The sequence below is a fragment of the Mustelus asterias genome, chromosome 6 (genome assembly GCF_964213995.1).
Source record: "Mustelus asterias chromosome 6, sMusAst1.hap1.1, whole genome shotgun sequence".
Taxonomy (NCBI): domain Eukaryota; kingdom Metazoa; phylum Chordata; class Chondrichthyes; order Carcharhiniformes; family Triakidae; genus Mustelus; species Mustelus asterias.
Genome location: NC_135806.1, coordinates 136297082 through 136313168, shown reverse-complemented (window position 1 = coordinate 136313168; position 16087 = coordinate 136297082). Strand labels below are relative to the sequence as shown.

At 46.5% G+C, this 16087-nt stretch overlaps 1 protein-coding gene across 2 annotated transcripts in view; it reads left to right on the top strand.

Moving 5' to 3' along the window:
- The window catches only part of dok7b (docking protein 7b), a 99808-nt gene extending 84021 nt beyond the window's left edge, over positions 1-15787 (top strand). The window contains exons 9-14 of one of the 2 annotated variants that reach the window (XM_078215153.1): positions 523-617; positions 1414-1483; positions 4799-4863; positions 6908-6965; positions 8933-9091; positions 11515-15787. In XM_078215153.1, the coding sequence (XP_078071279.1) occupies positions 523-617; positions 1414-1483; positions 4799-4863; positions 6908-6965; positions 8933-9091; positions 11515-11654 (587 nt within the window). In that variant the 3' untranslated portion in view covers positions 11655-15787. The remainder of the gene's footprint in view (positions 1-522; positions 618-1413; positions 1484-4798; positions 4864-6907; positions 6966-8932; positions 9092-11514) is intronic. The other variant, XM_078215154.1, reaches the window with a different exon arrangement.
- The last annotated feature ends 300 nt before the right edge of the window (positions 15788-16087 follow it).

The following is a 16087-nucleotide window of genomic DNA, read 5'->3' as shown; positions in this document are numbered from 1 at the left end:
AACAAAAATTTTCTTTGCCTCTGGATCTTATGTTGATTATGTTAAATCTGCGTTATCTGGTTATTGACGCACCTGCCAGTGGAAACATTACTTCTCATTCACTCTTTCAAAGTTTTGAACATCGCTAATAAATCTCCCCTCTAACCTTCTGTAAGGAGAACAGTCTCAATTTCTCTGGTCTCTTCATGTAGCTGATGATCCGCTGGGATAGGTTTTCAAGCATAATAGAAAATCGTCCAATATTCATTGGAATGAATGGAAATTGGCAGTTTTGTGTTGAGTCGCTGTCGTTGCCAGATTAACATCAAACTGACTGTCAACCCTTTGTATCTGTGGAGATGAACATCAGTGGTAGAGGTTGGCCGTGAGTTAGCTGAGGTTACGGTGGGTAAGGAATTGGCATGGGGAGAAGGTCGAGATGAACATTGGTAACCAAATAGATGAACCCCAATTGTAAGAGTATAAGAAAAGCCTTCCTTCAAAGGTACCTCACACACCTGTGCCCATGCACTCTTACTACAGATAAGAAGCCAAATAAGAAAGAGGAGAAGCTGAAGATGGTGGCAGGACAGATGTACGAGTTCATGGAGGCTCTACCAGCAGAGAAACAGTTGGAGGTGAGACATAGAAAGAGTTTGTACTTGTAGGGGGTCAAAGAATGGGCCTTCTACCATTAAGTTAAATTGTATCAACACTCACTTGGTAGAACAGGAGTTGAATATTGCTGACAAAAGAGACACGTTGTTGAAGTTTTTCGTTTTGCACTCATCAGGATGAACGCCAGAATGCCAAATTTCAAACCATCACAACAATTTATACCATAGAAGAAAAAGGATGCTTATTGGTTAGCAATAACTTGGACAATTGACTTGCCAACCCAATCAGCACCCTTTTCTCCAGTAGTATAAATTGTGGTGGTTATTTGAAATTTGACATTCTTGCATTTGTCCCGATGAGTGCAAGGTCAAAGGTTTCAGGAACACGTCTCTCTTTTTCAGCAGTATTTAAATTGCATTGTTCATTTGTGAACTGTTTGTTGACAAATTTTGGGATTTAAAATAATTTGGGAAAAAAAAACACAGAAGTAAAATAAATCACACGTCTAATGGAATAGAACCTGCTGGAAATACACAGTACCTCAATGACAGAAAAGAGAAAAGATGGGCTTTTATTATTTTAAATATAGTGAGTTTTTGTGATCAGGAATGTAACGTCTGAAAGGGAGGTGGAAGCAGATGGAATAATAACTTTCAAAGGGGCGTTGGATCATGAGTTGAAAAGGAGAAATTTGCAGGGATTCTGGGGGGAAATAAGTTGTTGCTGTTATTAACTTTGTGTAAATGGGAAACACCTGAACCATTGTCCATGAAGGTAATTTTCCTTGGCTAATGGCTCCTATGTTTTGACTTACAGTTAGAGAAAGGCAGTGGATATGAATACATGGCCAGCTGTGGACAACAAAAACTACTTGCGGAGGGAGAAGGTACAACACTTCATTGTTACATTTACAGGGGAAGCAGTGGCGTATTGGTATTGTCAGTGGACTAGCAATCCAGGGATCCAGGGTAACGTTCTGGGAACACAGGTTCAAATCCCAGCATGGCAGATGGTGAAATTTGAATTCACAAAATGACCGTGAAACCATTGTCGATTGTTGTAAAAAACCCATCTGGTTCACCAATGTTCTTTAGGAAAGGAAATCTGCCATCCTTACCTGGTCTGGCCTACATATGACTCCAGAGCCACAGCAATGACTCTCAAATGCCCTCCGAAATGACCCAGTAAGGCACTCAGTTCAAAGGCAGTTAGGGATAGACAATAAATGCTGGTCTCCCACTCACCTGACGAAGGAGCAGCGCTCCGAAAGCTAGTGGCGTTTGCTACCAAATAAACCTGTTGGACTTTAACCTGGTGTTGTTAGACTCCTTACAATAAATGCTGGCCAGCCAGCGACACTCACATCCCTTAAATGAGTAGAAAAGGCTAATTGCAGTCCACACTGCTTATCTGTTTGTGCAGATGGATCTTGCTCACCGTACATGATGGCAAGTACAATTTGGTAACATTATTACAGTAACAAGGATGTTCCTCTGTCCAGTGAGAGTCACCCTGCTTGTTTTCAGCTCCACTGTGACCTGCAGCTTTCTTCAAAGTCAGTACAAACTGTAACCCCACACCACTTCGAGGGGATTAGATAGGCTTTAAGCACATGTCATTGAACGTCTGTGCTACCAGGGACTTCAGCTATATGGAGAGACTGGAAAGGCTGGAGTTGTTCTACTTGGAGCAGAGAAGGTAAGAGGGAGATTTAACAGAGACGGTCAATCTTTTGATGAGGAAGAACCTGCTTCGCTAGGTGGAGTGGCGATTTAGGAGAATTGGCAGAAGGAGTAGACAGAAGCTGAGGGATTGATGATTTCTTGCTCTGTGTATTATGTTGCTCTGGAACACACTGCCAGGAAGGGCAGTGGAGGTAGAATCAAATTGTAACGTTCTGCTCTGTCGAAAGAGGGGCATGCAGGTAAATGGATAACCCTTTGCAAAGAAGCAGTGCAGACCTAATGGGCCACATTATCTAAAGTTAAAGTTTATTTATTAGTCACAAGTAAGGCTGACATTAACATTGCAATTAAGTTACTGTGAAATTCCCCTAGTCGCCACACTCCGGCACCTGTTTGGTCAATGCACCTAACCAACATGTCTTTCAGCCAGTGAGTGGAAACCGGAGCACCCGGAGGAAACCCATGCAGATACGGGGAGAACGTGCAAACTCATCATGGTCAATCAACCTAACTCGCACATTCTTCATGGAACATGACCATCAGTAATCTCCCGTGCAAACTCCACACAGACAGTGACCCAAGCCGGGAATCGAATCCGGGTCCCTGGCGCTGTGAGGCAGCAGTGCTAACCACTGTGCCCCCGTCATTCTCGGATTCCCTGAGCTGCGTTTTGCTCCTTCTTGCTCTCACATTCACATTGCAGCTATATAGAACCTTGGCAAGGCCACATTTGGAGTATTGTGAGGTAATGCATTTTGGAAGGTCTAATACAGATAGGAAATATACAGTAAATGGCAGAACCCTTAAGAGTATTGATAAGCAAAGGGATCTGGGTGTACAGGTACACAGGTCACTGAAAGTGTCAATGCAGGTGGAGAAGGTAGTCAAGACAGCATACGGCATGCTTGCCTTCATCGGCCAGGGTATAGAGTTTAAAAATTGGCAAGTCATGTTGCAGCTTTATAGAACCTTAGTTAGGCCGCACTTGGAATATAGTGTTCAATTCTGGTCACCACACTACCAGAAGGATGTGGAGGCTTTGGAGAGGGTACAGAAAAGATTTACCAGGATGTTGCCTGGATTGGAGGGCATTAGCTGTGAGGAGAGGTTGGAGAAACTTGGTTTGTTCTCACTGGAGCAACAGAGGTTGAGGGGAGACCTGATAGAAGTCTACAAGATTATGAGAGGCAAGGACAGAGTGGATAGTCAGAAGCGTTTTCCCAGGGTGGAAGAGTCAATTACTAGGGGGCATAGGTTTAAGGTGCGAGGGGCAAGGTTTAAAGGAGATGTACAAGGCAGATTTTTTACACAGAGAGTGGTGGGTGCCTGGAACACATTGCGGGGGGAGGTAGTGGAAGCAGATACGGTAGTGACTTTTAAGGGGTGTCTTGACAAGTACATGAATAGGATGGAAATAGAGGGATATGGTCCCCGGAAGGGCGGGGGTTTTAGTTAAGTCAGGCAGCATGGTCGGTGCAGGCTTGGAGGGTCAAAGGGCCTGTTCCTGTGCTGTAATTTTCTTTGTTCTTCGTTCTATTGCGTGCAGTTCTGGTCACCAGAAGGATGTGGAAGCTTTGGAGAGAGTGCAAAGAAGGTTCACCAGGATGTTGCCTGGTTTCGAGGGTGTTGGCTATGAGGAGAAGTTGAATAAACTAGGATTGTTTTCACTGGGAAGATGGAGGCTGAGGGGAGACCTGATAGAGGTCTACACAATAATGAGAGACACAGAAGGGGTGGATAGTCAGAGGCTTTCCCCAGGGTGGAAGTGTCAATTACATGGGGGCACAGGTTCAAGGTGAGGGGGGAAAGTTTAAGGGAGATGTGTGGGGAAAGTTTTTCACGTGGGTGCCTGGAACGCGCTGCCAGAGGAGGTGGTGGAAGCAGGCACATTAGCAACAATTAAGAGGCATCTGGATGGGCACATGAATAGGGAGGGAATAGAGGGATATGGACCGAGTACGGGCAGAATGTTTTTTTTTAGTTTAGTTAGGGCATCATGATTGGCACAGGCTTGGTGGGCTGAAGGGCCTGTTCCTGTGCTGTACTTTTCTTTGTTCTTTATCCAGTGCACCTGAACAAGGTCTGGTGAGTAATCACAAATGAATTGGAGCGCTTAAGGTGCAAACATTGGCGACTTTTCATCTTAACATTAATGTATGTGGCTAAAGGTTATCACATTGTAGTCAAGGTGGGCAACTGACTGTTTTAAACCTGGTCATGTTAAGCGGTCGAAGTTGTATTCTGTGGGCATGGAGAGTTTAAACGCAAATTCCATTAGCTGCATCAGACCAAATATTAATAACTAGCAAAAGAGGTCCGAATTCTGAATTTCCTCCGGGATTCTCTGTTCTGTTGCTGTAACTTTGTGCTGGGATTGCCCCGAGCATGGATCAAATCCAAGGTGGAGCGGGAAAACCTCCCAGCTGATTGCAACCTCCCTCTCCTCTAACCGCCCACTCCAGACACTTTGTAACTTAGCGGTTGCTTACCTTGCCTCTGCTCTTTCCTTTTCACAGGGTCTTCGAGGCTTCACCGAGCACAAGGGGCACATCTGGATATTGTGGGTCTTAAACAGAAAAAGGTAAGTGCTGCAATCAGGCTGATGGGAGTGAGCGGTTATACAATGCACATTCCCATTAGAATCAAAGCATCGTGTCGTCCCCCCCCCCCCCCCCCCCCTCCACCTCCCCCTGCCCCGCCCCCCTTCATTCAGCATCAGCGATGGGCATCCTAGGTTTCTTTTTTAATCTTTATTCTTTCATGGGATGTGGGCATCTCTGGCAAGACCGACACGGTGGTTAGCACTGCTGCCTCACAGCACCAGGACCGATTCCCGGCTTGGGTCACTGTCTGTGTAGAGTCGGCACATTCTCCCCGTGTCTGCGTGGGTTTCCTCCAGGTGCTCCGGTTTCCTCCCACAGTCCGAAAGACATGCTGGTTAGGTGCATTTGGCTATGCTAAATTCTCCCTCAGTCATGGAATCATTGAGGTTTACAGCATGGAAACAGGCCCCTTGGCACAACTAGTCGATGCCGCCATGTTTTCTTTTACCACTAATTTAGTCCCAATTGCCCGCGTTTGACCCATATCCCTCCATACCCATCTTACCTATGTAACTGTCTAAATGCTTTTTAAAAGACAAAACTGTACCTGCCTCTACTACTACCTCTGGCAGCTCGTTCCAGACACAAAATGATAAGTCTTTCTTCCAGTAAATGTGTTGATTAGTGTTGTGCAGAAAATGAGGTTGAGCTGTAAGCCCTTTGACCACCCGCACCTCCCCCACCCCCCCCCCCCCCCACAAGTGCCCTCAGGTACAAAGGCAACATTTCTAAGAGTTGTCTTTTGCTTCAGTTTAGTTGACCAGGTAAAGATACTGATGGTGTCTCACCATTGCTTGGAAAACCGAGGTTTCTCTTTTTTCATATTATGGGCATCGCTGGCTGTCCAGCATTTATTGCCCATCCCTCCTAAACTGGAGGGCAGTTTAGAGTCAACCACATTGCTGTAGCTCTGGAGTCACGTGTGGGCCAGATCGGGAAGATTTCCTTCCCGAAAGCACATTAGTGAACCGACAACCGCCAGTGATTTCATGGTCATCAGTAGATTCTTAATTCCAGATTTTTAAAAATTTAATTCAAATTCTACCAGCTGCCATGGCGGGAAATGAACCCGGGTCCCTAGAACATTAGCTGACTTTCTGGATTAATTGTCTAGCGATAATACCATTAAGCCATTGCCTCCCTGTGTTGCGGACTGGAAGGTCCTGGTCAGAGTAGCTGATACTTTGGTCCATTCGGGATTTGGTTGAAGGCTTCACCAACCAATGTGGGTGCCTTCGCTGCATCCCCCCATCTAATCGCTGGAAGCGGTGTTGTGGATTTTACTTTCGTCATCCGGTATGTTAGACCCTTTGTGGTGACAATGATGAATAGGGTCTCCCGTTCTGCCAGGGAGGGGTGCCCAATCTCAGAAACACCCTAGGAGATTGTAGGACAATTCTAAGAATCAAAGAACAAAGAACAAAGAACAGTACAGCGCAGGAACAGGCCCTTTGGCCCTCCAAGCCTGCACCGATCATGTGTTCCTAACTAGACCATCCGTTTGTATCCCTCTATTCTCACATTAAGTTTTCAACTTATTCATCCGTGGGATGTGCAAGGCCCATCATCATCATTGACTGGCCATCCTTGTTTGCCCTTGAGAAGGTGGACTACCCTCTTGAACCATTGCGGGCCACGTGGTAAAGATGTTTCCAAAATACTATCCAGGGAGTTCAAGGGTTAAAGGGCATTTAAGCCACCAAGACCATGGCGAATGTACTGCAGGAGAGGGGGGGGTGGGGAGGGTTCGAGGTTTTGTAAAAGCAAAGTTAATCCCTCCATTGAAAATGTGACTCAAGGTTGAGATGTTGCCTCTTAAGCCATGAGAAATACTGTCTGAGCAAAGCCAAGCGACGGTTATCAAGCTGATCAGTACCCCTCAGACAGAACTGGTACACTGCTGCAATTTTGGAGCTGCAATATTTCAGACTGCTGCTCACCCCGCTTCCATGAATGGCAGAGGCTCAGTGGGCCAAATAGCCTCTTTCTGTGCTCGGATAACTCTAACCTTTGTGTTTTCAGGAGAAAGGTTTTCCAGAAGATGAAGGTTCAAGCAGCTTTGACACAAAGAAATTACCCGGTAAACACTTCAAAATGACTACGAGTGCATCTGCTAGTGGAGACCGGGGTAGGGGGGTGGCGGGGGGGGCGAGGTTGGGGTGCGGGGGCGGAGGTAGTTATGGCTGAGGTACCAAGTAAGTACTTTGCATCTGTTTTTACAGAAACAGAGACTGCTGTCATCTTTACGGTAAAGGAGTTTGGAGGTGGGTGGTGTTGGCTAGAGAAATTGGATAGGGTGAAAATGGAGACTGGCACTCCTCAATGTAGCAAAGCTACCTGGTCCGGATGGGATACATTCCAAGGAATAGAGGGTGGGAAAGGCAGAGGCTCTGGCCTCTTCCGATCTTCCAATACTGTGTGGATACCGGGGTGGTGCCAGAGGACTGGGGGAATTGCGAAAAAAAAAGAGAATTGATATAAACCAGAGGACTAAAGGCCAAACTGCTGAATGTCGGGTGGTGGGGAAAAATTACTGATCGAAAATCAGTTGTAACTTGGAGGAACAAGGGCAGCACAGTGGCACAGTGGTTAGCACTGCTGCCTCACAGTATCAGGTTCGATTCCTGGCTTGGGTCACTTGTGTGTGGAGTCTGCACGTTCTCCCTGTGTCTGCTTAGGTTTCCTCCGGGTGCTCCAGTTTCCATCCGCAGTTTGAAAGATGTGCTCGGTTAGGCCAAAAATTAGATTGATTTAATCCACTGATTAAGTCCAAAGCTGTGCAGGTTAGGTGAATTGGCCGTGCTAAATTCTCCCTCAGTGCACCGGAACAGGCGCTGGAGTGTGGCGACTAGGGGATTTTCACAGTAACTTAATTTCAGTGTGAATGCAAGCCTACATGTGACACTAATAAATAAAAACTTTAAAACTTTAAACTTTTGAGGACAGTGGCTGGAATTCTCCGACCTCGCCCGCGGCTGGGATTCTCCGGTCCCGCTGCAGTGAACGGAGATTTGGCTGAGCGCCAAATTCTCCATTCTCGCTGGCAGCGATAGCGGGGCGTACGAGACTGGAGAATGCTGACCAGTCTGATAAAATAGCAGATGCATGTCTGCTGAAAGTTAACGCAGAGATGGATGGAGTGATTTATTTTGGCATACACAATTGGGAATTCAGAAGAAGAATGGTAAGAATTTGGAACTCGCTCCCACTGGGAATGGTTGAAGTAAATGGTAGATACATTTAAGGAGGAACTATACAAACTTACGAAGAAGAAGAGAATGGAGAGTTACTATTGCAGATTTAGATGAGGAGAGAGACTGGAGGAGCCTCCAGTGGAGTATAAATGTTGATCTGGAGATGCAAGACTGGGGTGGACACAGTAAGAAGTCTCACAATATCAGCTTAGAGTCCAACAGGTTTATTTGGAATCACAAGCTTTCGGAGCGCTGACCCTTCATCAAATGAGTGAAGAGTTGGATTCACAAACACGGCATATATAGGCAAAGACACAATTGCAAGATAATGGTTGGAATGCGAGTCTTTACAGGTGATCGGGTACAGACAATGCGAGTGGAGAGAGGGATAACTACAGCTTAAAGAGATGTGAATTGTCTATGTTTCTGTGCTTTCCTGGAGGTTGTAGAGTTGGGTGGAACACGCGTGGAACTAGCATTGATGAAGCACAAATGACGCTGAAGGACCATAAATCTTGAGGAAATTGAAAACTACATTTCAGTAATTGGAAAAACAAAAGAAAGAAACTGTAAAGCAGACCATTAATTATATGTAAGATATGGTTCTGTGTTCCCTGGTTTTATTGGGCTGGATTCTCTGACCTTGCCCGCAGCTGGGATTCTCTAGTCCCGCTGCAGTGGACGGAGATTTGGCTGAGCGCCAAATTCTCCATTCTCGCTGGCAGCGAAGGCAGGGTGAGAATTCTGGCCATCATGTGTCTAGAAAAAAACAAACACTCCACATTTTACTGATTGCCAATCTACTGGAGCAAGTAAAAGAAAAACCTCCAACCTGCTGTTCTGTGTTGTTCAGGAGGGGCGTTTGCTTACCCACTGGAGCTTATTTCTGGGAGCGACAGACCTCGCCCGACAGAAGGAGCAACGTACGTCAATATCCCAGTGAGCCCAGCATCGAAGAAACAGCTCCATTATATGGAACTCGAACTCCAGGAGCCCAGCCCTGCCATTCGAGGTAAACTAGCATGACATTACCACACCTCAGTTCTATGCTTCAGTCTTCCTTCTTCACACTCCTCTGTTAGGGAGACGAGTGTTCCTACTTATAATTAACTCCATATGGGGACATAACTGCCAAGCTCCAGAATGCTCTAACTGTGGGGGGGTACTCCAAACATACACTGGGGAATCCTCCAACCTGCCAACCATTTTGCCATATATGTTGCTGGTCTCCTAATAGTAGATAGTTGAATGAGCACTTGTGGTTTTAAGTTTCTAAACTATATGTAAGCTGGACTGCCAGGTAAGGGTGGCCTGGGAAGTTCAAATTTCAGATGGTTCTGACTGTCTTATCAGAATGGTTACCCAAGAAGAGTTAGAACTCAAACCACTTCTAACTGCTGGGTACCACGGTGACATAATGGTTAACACTAGCGCCAGGGACCCAGATTCGATTCCCAGCTTGGGTCACTGTCTATGCGGAATCTGCATGTTCTCCCCGTGTCTGCGTGTGTTTCCTCCGGGTGCTTCAGTTTCCTCCACGAAGGACACGCTGGTTAGGTGCATTGGGCATGCTAGATCCTCCCTCAGTGTACCCGAACAGGCGCCGGAGGAATCAAGTGAATCCTGGCCCACTCTCAACCGACCCAATACTGCACAAGAAGAGAGAAGAGAATCTCAGGAATGGAAAAATAGAAATCACCAGCAAAATAATATTTTGTCTATTGCAAGCAATAATCTCTCAAACTATTGTGTGGAAGATCTGCTGGCATTTCTCCAAAAAACAGATTGGTTTAGTCCATTGATTGAGTCCAAAGATGTGCTGGTTAGATGCATTGGCCATGCTAAATTGTCCCTCAGTGTACAGAACAGGCACTGGAGTGTGGCGACTAGGGGAGTTTCACAGTAACTTCATTACAGTGTTAATGTAAGTCTACTCGTGACAATAAATAACTTTGACTTTACTTTAAAGTTAGTGTAGAGTGGCACAGTGGTTAGCACTGCTGCCTCACAGCACCAGGGACCTGGGTTCGATTCCTGGCTTGGGTCACTGTCTGTGTGGAGTCTGCACATTAGACCATAAGACATAGGAGCGGAAGTAAGGCCATTCGGCCCATCGAGTCCACTCCACCATTCAATCATGGTTGATTTCAACTCCATTTACCCGCTCTCTCCCCATAGCCCTTAATTCCTCGAGAAATCAAGAATTTATCAATTTCTGTCTTGAAGACGCGCAACGTCTCGGCCTCCACAGCCCTCTGTGGCAATGAATTCCACAGACCCACCACTCTCTGGCTGAAGAAATTTCTCCTCATCTCTGTTCTAAAGTGACTCCCTTTTATTCTAAGGCTGTGCCCCCGCGTCCTAGTCTCCCCTGTTAATGGAAACAACTTCCCTACGTCCATCCTATCTAAGCCGTTCATTATCTTGTAAGTTTCTATCAGATCTCCCCTCAACCTCCTAAACTCCAATGAATATAATCCCACGATCCTCAGACGTTCATCGTATGTCAGGCCTACCATTCCTGGGATCATCCGTGTGAATCTCCGCTGGACCCGCTCCAGTGCCAGTATGTCCTTCCTGAGGTGTGGGGCCCAAAATTGCTCACAGTACTCCAAATGGGGCCTAACCAGTGCTTTATAAAGCCTCAGAAGTACATCCCTGCTTTTGTATTCCAAGCCTCTTGAGATAAATGACAACATTACATTTGCTTTCTTAATTACGGACTCAACCTGCAAGTTTACCTTTAGAGAATCCTGGACTAGGACTCCCAAGTCCCTTTGCACTTTAGCATTATGAATTTTGTCACCGTTTAGAAAATAGTCCATGCCTCTATTCTTTTTTCCAAAGTGTACGACCTCGCACTTGCCCACGTTGAATTTCATCAGCCACTTCTTGGACCACTCTCCTAAACTGTCTAAATCTTTCTGCAGCCTCCCCACCTCCTCAATACTACCTGCCCCTCCACCTATCTTTGTATCATCGGCAAACTTGGCCAGAATGCTCCCAGTCCCGTCATCTAGATCGTTAATATATAAAGAGAACAGCTGTGGCCCCAACACTGAACCCTGCGGGACACCACTTGTCACCGGTTGCCATTCTGAGAAAGAACCTTTTATCCCAACTCTCTGCCTTCTGTCTGACAGCCAGACATTCTCCCCGTGTCTGCGTGGGTTTCCTCCGGGTGCTCCGGTTTCCTCTCACAGTCCAAAGCTGTGCAGGTTATACAGATTGGCCAGGTTAAATGCAAAGGTTTGTGGGGATTGGGTGAAGAGGAGGGTCTGGGTGCGATGCCCTTTTGGAGACTCGATGAGCCAGATAGTCACCTTCTGCACTTTAGGGGTCTATGATTCGGGGAGGCCTCGCGATGGTTAATGGTTTGGGTTTGAAAAATTTGACTTTGTTTTGCTGATGATCACACTTGCTTGTCTCCTGCAGGAGCGAGCTCTTCCAAGTACGCACAGATCGACATCACGGCCACGGAAACTGCGCACAAGGTGGGGACTCAGCATGCCCAACACCGGGAGGAGCGATTACAGGAGCTGGAACAAAAGAGGAAAGGGGCAGCGCCGCAGTGATCGGCCAGGCTGTGGACCTCCGCAGAGAATTTTATTTTTTCTTTCATTCAGGACTGGAGCGCATTGACGGGCTGAGTCGGGGGCCTTGGAAGACCGGTGATGGAACTTCTAACGTCGACATTGAACTGTGGTTCTGACGCTCCAGGACACTCTTTTTGACAGTGAGCAGGCCCGAAGAGTTAATCAGACTTGAGTATTTTCTGCAACGTATTGACGGCAAGGAATATGTTTTTGACCATTCTCTCCTGGTTAGATTCTGTTTTTCCCTTTGCCTTCATTCTCTTGAATGTGTTGGACTCCTTGCTTGGGGTACAGGGCCATGGGTGCGGGCCGCTCTTTGGTACCTTACCTGTTCTTGAAAAGTGGGCCTCAGCGCTGAGAATCAGCAAGCTGTTTGTCCACATAGAGTGGGTGGCGTCATGGCTGATCCTCTTCTTCCTCTCGCCTTTCAGTGGGAAGCTGGATCACAATTGGGAGTTGATTTTCCGCTTCCCTACCACCATCCACCCCATTTTGGAAGTACGGAGGCCAATTTATAGTGCCCCTCCCTGCCCTGCCAGCTAACTCAACACAGATCGGAGGCAGGGGGAATCGAACCAGGCAATGTCATGGACTGTGTGGTTTTAATTGCTCATGAGGTAAACCCCTCGCTAATTGGAGGGGAAGAAAAGGAACCACAATTTGTTTTTTGTCTTTTTAATTAAGAGCTGTCAGGCCTCAGTAATCCCAAAGCTATAATTAGCAATGGAATTGTTTAAAGATGAGCACTCACTCTGCCTTTTGGAAGCCCAAGTTAAAATTTAGTCCACTGGAATGTGACTCGAGTCTGTGTCTGCCTAATCCCTCACCCTTTCTAAGTCTGGACGGGTCATGCTGGTATGCGGTTAGAGTCTCGAGTGCATACTGGTTCTGTGCCTCTTGTGTCTTGTTGGTGCACTACTTTTGGGTCTGGCTGTGAGAGGCTGGTGTTGGGGGAGATGGGGGTGTTATATAAGTGTCTTCTACACTTCAGCAACTTTGACCACATAGCATTGAGGAAGGAGATTGGAGTCCCCTTAACAAACCCTCAACAGAAATGTCTGCACCAAATCTTGATCAAGCTAAGGCGTGCAATGGTTGCCGAAAGAGAAAATGCTGGAAAGTCTCACAGGTCTGGCAGCATCTGTATGGAGAGAAAAGAGCTGACGTTTCGAATCCAGACGACCCTTTGTCAAAGCTAAAGGCATAGAAAGTGGGATATATTTATACTGCAGGGTGAGGGAATGAAAGATGAGTCATAGTCACGGAAACAAGGGGAAAGGCTGCTAATGGCAGCCCATAGAGAGAATAAAGGCTGTGAATGGCCAAACGGCAGAAAAGCTGAAATCAGAGGGTAAGGTGTGACAGATTCCAGCATCCGCAGTAATTTGCTTTTATCCAGTGTGCAATGGTTGATTTATATTTAACTCTCTGCAGTGCACATTGCCCCAGAATTATTGGTATGGTAAGTTTTCAATTGATTGGCCCAAGTAATATATATATTCATATAATATGTATATAAATTTTTTATTCTGTTTATGGTGTAGCGTGACCACAATAGTCACATCTGTGGTAATGCAGATGCCACTCTATTGTTTGGGAGTCTGTGGGCCTGTCACAAGCACTGTGGTTAGTTACCTTAACCACGTGAAACATGAGGGCACAGTTCTAAAACCTTGAAGTAACTGTTGGTGATGTCAATGGATGGGAAATGAATGAGTTTGCTTGGCATTTCTCTGCCTGCTGGAAACAACCCCTTTATTTGAGGGCAAGTTGACAGAGCAAATATTGGGTAGATCAAAGTCATTGGGGGAATTTTGCCATCCCGCCTGCCACGAAAATCGTAGCGGGAGGGCCTGAGGTGGGGGCAGAACATGCAAAGGTTTGTGGATCTTGGGTGGGATTTTCCGGTTTTGGGGTGAGTGCAGTCGGAAAATCCCGTCCATTGTCTTCAGTTTCCACAAGCTCCTTACTCTAGTTACCAATTCCACCCTTATCCCAGGCCACTGCCTCAGTCTGAATCAGACACTTTGCAACCCTGGTGTTCCTGGTGTGCCAGTCTACATATCTTCTCACCCATCAAGATACCCGACCTTTGTTTCTGCCTCAGCTTATCTGCTGTCGGAAACCACAACCATGGTTTGTTATCTCCAGACTCGACTATTCCTGTGCTGACCCAGCCTCTACCCTCTCAAAGCTTCAGCTCAGTCAAAACTCTGACGAGTGGGCCCGTCACTCCTGGCCCACCAAGAGTTAAATTTAACATTCGGTCCCATTTTCAAATCTGTCCGTTGCCTAACCCATCCCTGTCCCAGTTACATCCTTCAGCCTTTCATAGAAATCATAGAAACCCTACAGTGCAGAAGGAGGCCATTCGGCCCATCGAGTCTGCACCGACCACAATCCCACCCAGGCCCTACCCCCACATATTTACCCGCTAATCCCTCTAACCTACGCATCTCAAGGGCAATTTTAACCTGGCCAATCAACCTAGCCCGCACATCTTTGGACTGTGGGAGGAAACCAGAGCACCCGGAGGAAACCCACGCAAACACGAGGAGAATGTGCAAACTCCACACAGACAGTGACCCGAGCCAGGAATCGAACTCGGGACCCTGGAGCTGTGAAGCAGCAGTGCTAACCACTGTGCTACCGTGCCGCCCTAGTCAATCTACCAAGTCGATCTACCTAGTCAATCTACCTAGTCGATCTACCAAGAACCCTGAGCTGCTCTAGTTCTGGCCTTTTAAAAAATTTATTTGTGGGACACTGGTGTTGCTGGCCGGCCAGCATTTGTTGCCCATTCCTAGCCAAGTTGCCCTTGAGAAGGTGGTGGTGAGCTGCCTTCTTGAATCGCTGCAGTCCATGTTGACCCACAATGCCGTTAGGGAGGGAATTCCAGGATTTTGACCCAGCGACTGCAAAGGAACGATGATATATTTCCAAGCCAGGATGGCGAGTAGCTTGGAGGGGAACTTGCAGGTGATGGTGTTCCCATGTAACTGCTGCCCTTGTCCTTCTAGATGGAAGTGGTCGTGGGTTTGGAAGGTGCTAAGGAGCTTTGGTGAATTGCTGCAGTGCATCATGTGCATCCCCCATTTCCTTTGCCATTGATGGCTGTGCCTTGAGCAGCCTACGTCTTAGGCTCTGGAAATCCTTCCATCAACCTCTCAACTCTCTCTCTCCTCCTTCAAGATGCTGGTTATTACCTTTATCTTTGACCAAGGCTTTCCTTACCCATTCTAACATCTTATGTGTCTCTTTAGATGCTGTTGTGATGCATTTTGGGATGATGTTTCTACATTAGGGGAGCTATGTATATGTTAATTGTCATTGTGAGATCACAAAGTAATTGAAAATTTTTGCTGATCTATCCAGAGAGGAATTTATAATGAACCTATTTGCAGAACCTAACTGGCTTTTTGTTATTGCCAGCTGTGGCTAAGTAGATAGCACGCTTGCCTCTTAAGTTCCAGGTTGTGGGTTCAAGTCCCACTCCAGACCCTGAGCGCAAAAAACAAGGCTGACACTCCAGTGCAGTACTAAGGGAGTTCTGTACTGCTGGAGGTGCCATTCTTGTTAATATTTATTGTTCAACCAACATCAGTAACATCATTTTAAAGTTTATTTATTAGTGTCACAAGTAGGCTTACATTAACAATGCAATGAAGTTACTGTGAAAATCCACTAGTCGCCACACTCCGGCGCCTGTTCGGGTACACTGAGGGAGTATTTAGCACGGCCAATGCATCTCACCGGCATGTCTTTCAGACTCTGGGAGGAAACCCTGAGCACCCGGAGGAAACCCACGCAGACACGGGGAGAACGTGCAGACTCCGCACAGACGTGACCCAAGCCAGGAATTGAACCTGGGGTCCCTGGCGCTGTGAGGCAGCAGTGCTAACCACTGTGCCACCATGCCGCCCAATGACATTTTTGGTCATTGGTGTTTGTGGGAGTTTGCTGTGCACTAATTGGCCACCACATTTCCTACACCAGAAGAGGCTGCAAAGCACTCGTGTAGGTTTGATGTTCATGAAGTATGTTACATAAATGCTAGTCTTTCCCTTAAATCTGTCCCAAAGGATTTCATCCTCTCATTCATCTATCTGATAGTCTGTTCCAGTTGTGAAAGGCTTCTAATACTATTTCTAAATTTACCTTATGCTGTTTTAAAATGCTGTTTTCCCCTGGTTATACTCTCCAAATGTAACGCATTTACCATTTCCTTATTGTTGACTCTCTTATAAAGCTCTGTAATATCACCCATCGGACATCTCCATTCAAGATGGTGAAGTCCTGAGTTCCTCCAATCGTTGCTCATCTCTCCAAGCGGAACTCTTTATCTCTGATGCTTCCATGCTGAATATCCCCCGGGAACTCCACACACAATGCTCAAGGTTGTGACCTGACCA